This window comes from Scyliorhinus canicula, chromosome 25 (assembly GCF_902713615.1).
Source record: "Scyliorhinus canicula chromosome 25, sScyCan1.1, whole genome shotgun sequence".
Classification (NCBI taxonomy): domain Eukaryota; kingdom Metazoa; phylum Chordata; class Chondrichthyes; order Carcharhiniformes; family Scyliorhinidae; genus Scyliorhinus; species Scyliorhinus canicula.
In genome coordinates, this window is record NC_052170.1 from 22,592,209 (window position 1) to 22,605,043 (window position 12,835).

Consider the following 12,835-nt stretch of genomic DNA (forward strand, 5'->3'; position numbering starts at 1 on the left):
TGGATCTCGGTAGATCCATGGGATCAGTATCCATGGATCGATGGGCTGAGTGGCCTCCTTCTGCACTGCAGGGATCCTATGGTTCTACGGCTTGAAAGGTTCCTTATCTCAATGCAGACAGTGTTTTTCTTAATGATTTCATGGGATGTGGGCATCGTTGGCAAGGCCAGCATTTGTTGTCCAGCACGGGTAAGGATGGCAGCTTATCTTCCCAAAAGAACACTAGTGAATCAGATGGATTTTTCCAATAACCTACAATAGCTTCATAGTCACCAGAGACCAGTTTTTGATCCCAGATTTATTAGTTGAGTTAAATTCCACAAGCTGCCGTGGTGGGATTTGAACCAGTGTCCCCAGATGATTAGCCTTGGGCAACTATTGTCCAGTGACAATATTACAATGCCACTATCTGCCAAGGTAACAAGATGGAAGAATTAATGGCACAAATAGAAATAAAGTGATTAGTTATAATAGCCAATACGGAGACATGGTTACAAGGCTGGAAATTGAACAGTCAACAATTTTTGACGATTTGAAAGGATAGGCAGAAAGGAGGAGGAGAAGGTAGCTATATTAATGAAAGATGAGATCGGTATGGTAGTGATGAATGACCTTGTTCAGAGAATCAAGGTGTAGAATCAGTTTGGATGGAGATAAGATACAGCAAAGAGAAGAAGTCACTGTTGGGAGTAGTTTATAGGCTCCCCAATATAATTGTGCTGTAAGACACAGTATAAATCCAGAAATAATTGGGGATAGTAAGAAAGGCACTAAAATAATCATGGGTGATTTTATTCTTAATATGGATTGGACAAATCAAATTAACAAAGGTAGTTTTGAGGACGTATTTGTGGAATGTATTCAGGACTGCTTGTTAGGACAATACATCATGTAACTAACCAGATAACAGGCTATTTTATACTTGGTGTTGTGTAAGAAGCCAAGACAATTAATCAACTCAAAGCAATGGATCCTCTAGGGAAGAGTGATCCTAACATAAGACCATAAGAAATATACAACACTAAATAAATCATATAGAATTTCACATTCAGCTTAAGGATGAGCAACCTGGATCTGAAACTAAAGTCCTAAACTCAGGTAAAGCGAATTGTAAAGGTACGAAGACAGAATTGGCTAAAGTGAACTGGGAAAATAGGTTAAAAGGTAAAACACATCGACACATGCATAAATCATTGAAAGTGGAAGGATAGATTGAGAAATCAGTCAATAAAGCATACAAGATCCTCGGTTTTATAACTAGGGGCATAGAGTAAACAAGTTATGATCAACTTGTCTAAAGCACTGATTCGGCATCAACTAGAGTAATCTTCGAATTATTGACATTACATTAATTAGGTAGGATGTGAAGCATTAGATTGGGTACATATACGATTCACTGGAATGGTCCAGGGAGTTGTAAAAAAAAAAATTCATGGGATGTGGGCGTCGCTGGTTAGGCCAGCATTTATTGCCCAACCCTGGTTGCCCTTCAGAAGGTGGTGGTGAGCTGCCTTCTTGAGCCGCTGCAGTTCTTCAGATGTAGGTACACCCACTATGCTGTTAGGGAGGTAGTTCCAGGATTTTGTCCCAATGACAGTGAAGGAACAGCGATACATTTCCAAGTCGGTGCGGTGAGTGACTTGTAGGGGAACTTCCAGGTGGGGTTCCCAGGTATCTGCTGCTCCTGTCCTTCTAGATGGTAGTGGTCGTGAGTTTGGAAGGTGCTGTCTAAGGAGCCTTGGTGAGTTACTAGAACAAAGAACAAAGAAAACGACAGCACAGGAACAGGCCCTTCGGCCCTCCAAGCCTGTGCCAACCATGCTGCCCATCTAAACTAAAATCTTCTACACTTCCGGGATCCGTATCCCTCTATTCCCATCCTATTCATATATTTGTCAAGATGCCCCTTAAACGTCACTATCGTCCCTGCTTCCACCACCTCCTCCGGCAGCGAGTTCCAGGCACCCACTACTGTCTGTTTTTGTTCAGTGAATGGTTAGGATACAGGATGCATTGTCCGAGACTATGGTGCAGATAGGTTCAATTGAGGCTTTCGAAAGAGAATTTGATCATTACCTGGAGAGGAATATCTGTAGGGCTATGGGGAGGAAGGAACCTCCAGCTATTATTATCACTGGAGAAAATGCACTATTCTATATTAATGGAACTAAAGGCCGACGTGTCCCCTGGAATTAATGGCCTGAACTCGAAGGTCTTAAAAGCAGTGAAAATCATGCATTGGTTGCAATCTTCCAAAATTTCATAGATTCTGGAAAGGTCCCAGCAGATTGAAAAACTACCAAAGTAATGTCCCTATGTAAGAAAGTGGGGTGACAGACAGCAGGAAACTGGCCGTTTAGCCTAACATCTGTCATTGGAAAAATGTTGCAATCCATTATTAACAAAGTAGAAGGAGGACATTTGTAAAATCGTAATGTAATGAAGTAGGTTCAACACGGTTTTGTGGAAAGGAGAATTTAGAAAGCTAAATGGAATGTTGGTCTTTGTTGCAAGGGTGGAGGTTGAGGAGTAGGGCAGTCTTGCTAAATTTATACAGGGCCAAGACTACTATGTCTAGCCTTCATCTCCTGGCTTAAGGATGGACACAATTGCATTGGTGGCTTGATTGCTGGGATGAATGGGGTTGCCTTATGAGGAAAGGTTGGGCAGGTTGTGCATTGGAGTTTTGCAGAATGAGAGGCAATCTTATTGAAAAATATGTGATTCTATATGGGCTTGGCAGGCGAGATGCTGAGAGGATATTTTCCCCAGTGAGGAAGCAAGATTCAGATGAAAAGGTCTCCCATTTAAGACAGGAGCTATATTTTGCCGTGTTGATCTTTGGCATTTTCTATCCCAGAGGCTGAGTTGTTGAATATATTCAAGGCTGAGATTTCTAATGGATAAGGGAGTCATGGGCTATGGAAAGCAGGAAGGTAAGTGGTGTTGAGGCCTTCATCAATTCAGCCATGATCTAATTGTATGGCAGAGCAGTCTCTCAGGGCACTGATCGTAATGAAGTGCTTCGAGAGGTTGGTGATGAGGCACATCAACTCCATACTTCCAGAATGCCTTAATCCACTGCAATTCGCATACCACCGCAATCGATCCACAGAAGACGCTATCGCCCTGGCCAGATATTCATCCCTGGAGTATCTTGACAACAGGGACACCTACGTCAGACTCCTATTCATTGACGACAGCTCCGTCTTCAACACCACAACCCTAGCCAAGCACATATCAAAGCTCTAAAACCCAGGACTTGGCTCCTCCCTCTGCAGCTGGATGGTTGACTTTCTGACACACAGACCACAACCAGTAAGGATAAACAACAACACCTCCTCCATGATAGTCCTCAAACCTGGACACTGCAATGCTACGTTCTTAGCCCCCTTCTATTCTCCTTATACACACACGACTGTGGATTTGTTAACAGATTTGTCAATCACATAACCATAGTTGGGTTGGGTTATGGGGATAATGGTCTGATCTCAAACAACAATGAGTCAGAGTACAGGAGGGAGGGAAATAGAGAACCTAATGGCATGGTGTAACAACAACAATCTCTCCCTCAATGTCAGCAAAACTAAGGAGCTGGTCAGTGACTTCAGGAAGCTAAGTATTGTGCACGTGCCTGTCTGCATCAATGGTGCCCAGGTGGATATGGTTGACAACTTCAAATTCCTAGTTATACACATTACCAACAACCTTTACTGGTCCATTCACGTCAGCACTACGACCAAGAAAGCACAACAGTACCTATGTTTCCTCAGGAAACGAAGGAAATTCGGCATGTCCACATTGACTCTTACCAATTTTTATAGATGCACCATAGAAAGCATCCTATCGGGCTGCACCGCAGCCTGGTATGGCAACTGCTCCGCACAAAGAATGTAAGAAACTTCAGAGAGTCGTGGACACAGCCCAGTCCATCACATGGACCTGCCTCCCATCCATTGACTCCATCTACACCTCCCGCTGGTTATTCCACCCGGTTTACTCACTCTTCCAACTTCTTCCATCGGGTAGAAGATACAAAAGTCTGAGAACACGCACGAACAAATACAAAAACAGCTTCTTCCCCACTGTTACCAGACTCCTGAATGCACCTCTTATGGACTGAACTGATCTCTCTACGCATCTTCTCTACAGTTGTAGCACGACATTCTGTATGCTTCTCCCGATGTTTCTGTCTATGTATTTATATTCTGTATTTATCATATGTCCTGTGTTTTTCATGTATGGGCAGCATGGTAGCATTGTGGTTAGCACAATTGCTTCACAGCTCCAGGGTCCCAGGTTCGATTCCCAGCTTGGGTCACTGTATGTGCGGAGTCTACACATCCTCCCCCTGTGTGCGTGGGTTTCCTCCGGGTGCTCCGGTTTCCTCCCACAGTCCAAAGATGTGCAGGTTAGGTGGATTGGCCATGATAAATTGCCCTTAGTGACCAAAATTGCCCTTAGTGTTGGGTGGGGTTGCTGGGTTATGGGGTTATGGGGATAGGGTGGAGGTGTTAACCTTGGGTAGGGTGCTCTTTCCGTGAGCCGATGCAGACTCGAGGGGCCGAATGGCCTCCTTCGGCACTGTAAATTCTATGTAAAATTCTATGTTTGCGTGGGTTTCCTCCGGGTGCTCCGATTTTTCCCACAGTCCAAAGATGTGCAGGCTAGGTGGATTGGCCATGATAAATTGCCCTTAGTGACCAAAATTGCCCTTAGTGTTGGGTGGGGTTACTGGGTTATGGGGATAGGGTGGAGGTGTGGGCTTGGGTAGGGTGCTCTTTCCAAGAGCTGGTGCAGACCCGATGGGCCAAATTGCCTCCTTCTGCACTGTAAATTCTATGAAATCTGCCTTGACTGTATGCAGAACAATACTTTTCACTGTGCCTCGGTTTACGTGGCAATATATCTAAATCTAGAAAATCTAAGTGCTGAATGGCCTCCACCTGCTACTCTACCTTATCTTCTGAAGATGAGTCGAATTTGGCTTCAGTTCCGGTTAGCTTGCAATAATGTTTCTGTCAGAAGTCAAGGCCCTTCAGTGAATAATCTAATGTGGAGTTTCTGAGCAACACTGGGAAGTGTGGTCTTCTGGATGAGGCAGTGTTGTAATGGTTGTGTTACTGGAGTAGGTGGTCAGAGATTGAACAAGGGGAGGTAGGATTTTGCAATCATGCCTCAGGATGCTTAGACCTTTGCCGCAGGCCATTGCTGACATCCAGTTTCCTGGAAGAAGATCTTCGAAGGGGACCCATTTTCAGTGACCAACAAAGACATCACATCCCTGATGTGACCTTAACATTATGCTCCTTCCAGGGATCTAGTGTTGACATCTCAAGAATTTCTCAATTTCCTGCCCATCCCAGCCGCCACTGCTTTACTTCCGAGGCGACCAATGACATGCACTTTGTCATTGATGAAGCTGGTCAAATATAGGGGAGGTTCTGAAGGCTTTCTCTAGGTTCTCACAGGTACAGAGGGAGTCACTGATTGGAGATATGTAGCAACCAAAGCTCCCTCATATTTGACGGAACGTTCCAGCTGTTCATGCCGGCGGGATCTTCCCATCCCGCTGAGGGTGCACCGCCACTTTGGGTATCAGGATGGGAAGGGCTGCATTCAACGGGGAATCCCGTTGACAACAGAGGGATGGGAAGATCCCGCCACCAGCAAATGGTAGTCCACCAGCTTCTCTGTGAAACACATGTTGGATGGTTGCTTGGTAAATCCCACCCATGGAGTCTGTGGGTCACATCATCGCAAGGTTCTAATGTACATAAATAGTTGATTGAGAAGATACAGTGGTCTGGCAGGACTGGAGTTAGCCGTACATATGAGCGATTAGGAAAGCTAATGGAATGTTAGCCGTTATTGCAAGAGGATTTGAGACCTGGAGTATTGAGGTCTTGCTTCAATTGTATAAGAGCTCGGTTAGACCGCACTGTGTGCAGTTTGGGTCCTCTTACCTCAGGAAGGATATTACTGCCGTTGAGCGAGTGCGACGAAGATTCACTCGTCTTGTTCCGGGGATGACGGGACTGTCTTATGAAGGAGATTGGGAAACAGGGCCTGTATTCCCTAGAGTTTTGAAGAATGAGAGGTGATCTCATTGAAATCTACAGAATACTTAAATGAATAGACAGGGTGGGTGTAGGAAAGAGTTTATCTCGGTTGGGGAGTCTAGAACCAGGGGTAACAATTTCAAAATTCGGATCGAGACGAGGAGAAGTTTTTTTTTTTTACACAGGAGTTTGTGAATCTTTGGAATTCTCTGTCCCAGAGCAGGGTGTGGAAGCTCAGTCACCGAGTATGTTTGAAGCAGAGATTGATAGATTCTGATTAGCAATAACATCAAGAGTTACGGGGATAGTGGGTGTAAAAGCCATTGACGTGTCTGCTCAGCTATGACCATATTAAATAGCAGAGCAGGCTTGATGGACCGAATGGCCTACTCCTGTTTCCAGGTCCCTATGGTAGATCCAGTTGAAGAGCTAGAATCAGCACAGGAATATCCATTCTCGCTGTCCTTCTAGTTCTATATCATCACTGAACAATCAGCTGTCGGTGAGTTTGAAATTATAATAATCCCCTACCCGTTCCTCAGCACTGTTAATGACGACAAGATTGGTGTGCATTGATGTACAGGATCTCTGGGCATCAGTGTAGTTTTTCTTCACCAATGAAAAGTAATAACAGCTTTTCTGGAACCTCCTCCATTGGTCAGGACACTGGACCTGAGGTGGATCTTTGAAAAGATTGGAACGAATGTTAGAGCCAGCATGGACAACCCAGTACCTCATAAATCTCCTTAGTGACCAAGGCTTTACCAGCTTTCTAAATCTGCTCGTTACGGACCATCAAGTGCTCCTTGACTTGTCCAACTTAGGGTCTCACACATCTGAGTCTAGTAATTGGATCGTTCCTAAATTAGGGACAATCCCAATAGAAGCTAAACTGCAAGATGGCTGTAGAGGCCCACAACACAATCACAGTCCAAAGCCCCAAAGTCTTTTTGCTGGCTCAGGCCCCAGTCACAGTTCCAGACACAGCTTACTACACCCAGGTTCCAGGCCCCAGAGGCAGCTCGGCAGATGGACATCCCAGAGACATCGCCAGTCACAGACACCAGGCCACAGTCGAGGTGGTTTCCTCACCGTTAGCAAGTTCTGTTTGACAGCTCTGTCACTCAGAATGTGACGAGGTCCGTCCTTGCCACACTTGAGTCACACTGGATGGCGGGAACTGAATTCCCTATATCGGTATATTCCATGCACTTTGCTGTCTCAGTCAGTCCTGCCAGTCTTGTCTAACATGGAGGAATGCCGATTCATAAGGGGAAACGGTAGGTGTTACAAGGGAGATATTCTTGCCCTCCATCAGGCTTTGTAGGGTATGGAGCCAATGTTTGTGGCAAGGTGGCACAGTGGTTAGCACTGCCGCCTCACAGCACCATGGATCCAGGTTCAATTCCGACATTGGGTGACTTTAGAACATAGAACATAGAACAGCACAGCACAGAACAGGCCCTTCAGCCCTCGATGTTGTGCCGAGCAATGATCACCCTACTCAAACCCACGTATCCACCCTCTACCCGTAACCCAACAACCTCCCCCCCCCCTTAACCTTACTTTTTAGGACACTATGGGCAATTTAGCATGGCCAATCCACCTAACCCGCACAAGGGGCTGGTTTAGCTCACTTGGCTAAATCGCTGGCTTTTAAAGCCGACCAAGCGGGCCAGCAGCACGGTTCGATTCCCGTACCAGCCTCCCCGGACAGGCGCCGGAATGTGGCGACTAGGGGCTTTTCACAGTAACTTCATTGAAGCCTGCTCGTGACAATAAGCGATTTTCATTTCATTTCATTCTTTGGACTGTGGGAGGAAACCGGAGCACCCGGAGGAAACCCACGCACACACGGGGAGGACGTGCAGACTCCGCACAGACAGTGACCCAGCCGGGAACCGAACCTGGGACCCTGGAGCTGTGAAGCATTTATGCTAACCACCATGCTACCGTGCTGCCCCAATTAGAAGGTCGGTGCTACAGAGATTCTACCAACATGTTCTGCATTCACCATTGAATTGGGAATATTTCTTCACAGCCTTGACCCAAAGGCACCACTGAGACTTTCTGTGTGGAGTTTGCACTTTCTCCCCGTGTCTGCGTGGGTTTCCTCTGGGTGCTCCGGTTTCCTCCCACCGTCCAAAAGATGTGCGGGTTGAGGGGGATTGGCCATGCTAATATTGACCCTTAGTCTTCAAGGATGTGCAGGTTCGGTGGGGTTATGGTGATAGGGGTAGGGGATTGGGCTTGGGCGTGGTGCACTTTCAGAGAGTTAGTGCAGGCTAGATGGGCCAAAGAGCCTCCTTCTGCACTGAAGGGATTCTCTGATTCTAAGGCCAATGATGAAAAAAGACCCTTGCATCTTGACTGCTCCTGGCATCACCCCAGCCTGCGAGTTACAGAGAAATGCAACCCTAGCAACAGAAACAGAAGGGAAATTGCTGATGTGATCACTGGATACAATTGTATTTAATATTTAAAGCCAGTAATATATAGTTATACAGCCGTATCAGTCCATGTAATCAATGTGTCCCCATTCTGCTAATTAATTTCTGATGGTAATTAAACTTACCCTGCTTCTGCTTTGAAATTTCAGACTTATGTTCAGTGCGTAAGCTTCTCACCTCTTCGGACAGTCGTGTAACTGAAAGAGAAACAACACTCCAGATCATGTGGCATTGCTTCTCCAAGAGAAACAGTTCCTCATTATCACCTTTCCCCCCCCCCCCCCAGGCTTACTTTGAATTTGTGGTAATACTGCTGCTCAATCCTCAGACGAAAGTACAAAACCCAAGGGTGTGATTTTCAATGCCCATTTTTAATGGGCGGAAAAGGGCGGACAATTGAGCGGGACACCGAAAAAGGATTGTATGCAATAAAGGGGATCCCGACCCTTTACGTCTAACTGAATATGCGGATTGTCCCCCTGATGGAACCATCAATTCTACGGACACATGCTTGTAGGATTAGAATAGTGGTTTTAATATACTTACAACAGAGCCAGCCTGTTAGCCGTTCAACTTTCGGTGAACTGGCTGGCTGACTCTGTGGCACGGATCTTTATACAGCAGCTCCAGGGGGAGGAGTTCTGGGCGGAGCCAAGGGGGGAGCCCAGTACAAACTCTCGAGTACTCCCAGAGCTACTCCCCCTGGTGGTCAGGTAGTGCACTTACAATATTGATACATATATATACTTGGAACAGAGTGAAATTGGTAACTTATAATACCGTGTGAATCTCATTCACCCCCCCCCCCTCCCCCCCCCCACGTTGATGTTCACTAGATTGATTTTAGACATGGGGGTTCGTCTTATGGAGAGAGATTGAGCGAGCAGTTTAGGCCGATACTTCCTCAGGTTTATAAGAATGAGAGGAGATCTAATTGAGGTCGATAAGATAATAAAAGGTATTGACAACGTAGACGTAGAGCAGATGCTTCCTCTTCTGGGGCAATCTAGAACGAGAGATCACAGTTTAAGGATAACGGGTAGCAGATTTAAAACAGAGATTGGGAGAAATTACTTCTCAAAGCGTCGTGAATCTGTGGAATTCGCTACCCTAGAGTCTGGTGGACGCCGGGACTTTCATTAGTAATGGGTTGGAGGGTTGTGGAGAAGGGGCACGAAGTGGAGTTGAAGCCAAGAGGAGATCTGCCATGGAGAGGGCTTGAGGTACTGAATTGCCGAACCCTGCTCTTAGTTATTATGTTAGATTGTCCATTCACGTCAGTGTGTCCTCACGCCAACATAAATCACAACAGGTCGTCTGTGACGCGCACCTGCCGGAAATAACCCACCAGAGGCACGCGGGTGAGTACACTTGGGGTAAGGGGGGGATGGAATCATGCCTGGGCAATATCCTGACAGTGCCGTGGCCAGTGCTGGGGAAGTGCCAGATGGCAGTGCCAGGTATCAAGGGCCTAGTCACGTACTACCTGGCGGGTGGTGGGGGAGGGGAGGGGCGTGGAGGGTGAAGGCTCCAGGGTACAGGGGAGGGGTTGACTTAGGGTGAAACCTGTCAAGTGTGAAGAGCACCATTCCTGAGGGTGCCTTTTGCTGCTGTGCCCTGGGCTTCTTGGAAGGGCCTCACAATGGGAGGGAGAGCGTAGGGTGGTGTGGTGAGCTGGTGGGTGGGACATCATCACAAACTGAGTCTGAGAGGAGAGGGACCTTCTGGAGGCAGGATGTCGACAACGGCAAGACGAATGGAAAGTGATCGGTAAGCAGTTGCAGCTGAGACCATTCGACTATAACTTAATTGACATGCAAGGTGCCAAACTAGTCACACAATTATGGCCACTCAAGCATCACTCATGTGTGTGAGTGTCACTGATTGCTGCTCAGCATTTAACCTTTGGTACACTGGCTTCCAAAATTGTTGACTGCCATTGGTGTGCATGCACCACTGGCTGATTGGGCAATGAATTATATTCCCTCAGAGAGTTGGAAATGACACCCTGTCCAATGAGAATGCCCGAAACCTTGGCTGTGTGCTGAGTGTTTTTGGAAAGGTGGCCCTCATAGATGAGGATGAGCGCAAGGCCTTCCAGTGAAGGTTGAGACAATGCCTGTGAGAGTAGAATGGTCAAAGCTGTGACCACTTAGTCATGCGGTGTGGGGTCTAGCCAGGGCTGAGTGCAAAGTAAGGACAGGGCGTCAATAATGTGGCCAGGACATGAAGCTGCTGTGAGAGATAGCTTCTGAAGATCAATGGGCAAAAATAAATCTTTGAGAGAAAAATGCTAACCTCTCTCTTTGATACTGTGATGAGGAGAACGTCTGAAACATGGAGTCTGGGGATCTCGCTGTCATTCTTTTTGCTGATAGACAGGAGAGAAGAAAACGTCAGCGGAGGCGCCTGACTTACCAAAGGCAGGAGCAGAACTGTGAATACGTAGGGGTGGCAATGCCTACTCCACACTGTAAGCCTACTTCCTGTTTATTCCGTTATTCCCTCATTTTCCCTTTCTTTTATTTTTGCCGTTACATTTCTGATCCGTGGATGATTTTTGGACATGCGTCTTTGAGGCAAGTATATTTAATTCAAGAAAAAGAATTCAGAAGCCTGCGTTGGTTCAAACTGGAGTTGCTGACTTCCCGGCACCAGTGAGAGATAGGGTTGGGACTTGGTTTGATTGATTTGGCTGGTGGCAAATGGATTGACCCAAAAGGCCGTGCTCCGCCTGGTAACAGGTGGTGATTCTATCGTTGGATCTTATCCTAATGGAATGGCTCTCAGAGGCCTGAGGTTTCAGATTTGATTCTGGCAGAACACTGAACAGGTCCTGCTAATTCTCTTCAGAAAGATCCAGCTAACTCTCTCCAGAAATACTGCTGTGAGGGCCGTCTCTCTCTCTCTCTCTCTCCAGTAGCCTGTGGGTGCTGTGTTCCTGAAACCACAGAGGTGTGAAGACAAGCACAAACTGAAAGCCAAGTTTGATTGAACAAAGACCCTGTCTCTCCGGGCAGGTTGTGAGTACTGTATTTTTAAACTACTGGGACTGAATGAATCTACAGCGAGGGCCAGTACAGGCTGCAACAAATCTGCTAGCCTTTATAAGCAGGGGGATTGGGTTTCGGAACCACAAGGTCATGCTGCAGCTGTACATAACTCTGGTGCGGCCGCACCTGGACTACTGCGTGCAGTTCTGGTCACCACATTATAGGAAGGATGTGGAAGCTTTGGAAAGGGTTCAGAGGAGATTTACTAGGATGTTGCCTGGTATGGAGGGAAGGTCTTACGAGGAAAGGCTCAGGGAATTGAGGTTGTTTTCGTTAGAGAGGAGAAGGCTGAGAGGTGACTTAATAGAGACATATAAGATAGTCAGAGGGTTAGTTAGGGTGGACAGTGAGAGTCTTTTTCCTCGGATGGTGATGACCAACACGAGGGGACATAGCTTTAAATTGAGGGGTGATAGATATAGGACAGATGTCAGAGGCAGTTTCTTTACTCAGAGAGTAGTAGGGGTGTGGAACGCCCTGCCTGCAACAATAGTAGACTCGCCAACTTTAAGGGCATTTAAGTGGTCACTGGATAGACATATGGATGAAAATGGAATAGTGTAGGTCAGATAGGCTTCAGATGGTTTCACAGGTTGGCGCAACATCGAGGGCCGAAGGGCCCGTACTGCGCTGTAATGTTGTATGTTCTACGCTGTGAAGAGAAGTGAGCTAAGAACCATCATCTTTTTCTTTATGATTTTTTTTATCCCTTTCCACCCCTCTGTCTTTATCTGTCTTGTGCCTGTGCTTAGAGGGTGGGTGGGTGGGGGGTGGGGGGGTGTTGGGAGGGGGGGGGAACGTTAAAGTGGGAGTTGGGTATTAGTTAATAGTTAACCAACTATTAACTAATAATGTAGGGAGGCATGTGGTGCAGTGTTAAGCACTGGGACTGCGGCGCTGAGGACCCGGGTTCGAATCCCGGCTCTGGGTCACTGTCCGTGTGGAGTTTGCACATTCTCCCCGTGTCTGCGTGGGTTTCACCCCCGCAACCCAAAGATGTGCAGGTTAGGTGGATCGGTCACGCTAAATTGCCTCTTAATTGGAAAAAGAAAAAAATTGGCTACTCTTAAATTTACTTAAAAAAATTAGTTAACCAACTGTATCTGCTGCGCATCTCATTATTGTTCTTGTTATAAACAATAACTGTGTCTACATTTACAAACCCGGGTAACTATCATTATTGGGCAGCCAAGAGACAAAGACTTTGGGTATTTTAATAAGAATTATTGGTTTATTCATTTATGTTCTGACTCTGGGGCGAATGAGGCTG

General features: G+C 46.5%; 1 protein-coding gene across 1 annotated transcript in view; it reads right to left on the reverse strand.

Moving 5' to 3' along the window:
- LOC119957251 (CD209 antigen-like protein C) overlaps window positions 1-12,835 on the reverse strand; it is a 35,644-nt gene that overhangs the window by 12,005 nt on the left and 10,804 nt on the right. Inside the window, exons 4-5 of the mRNA XM_038785097.1 lie at window positions 8,638-8,709; window positions 6,594-6,745 (exon numbers count right to left, since the gene is read on the reverse strand). Of these exons, the coding sequence (XP_038641025.1) occupies window positions 6,594-6,745; window positions 8,638-8,709 (224 nt within the window). The remainder of the gene's footprint in view (window positions 1-6,593; window positions 6,746-8,637; window positions 8,710-12,835) is intronic.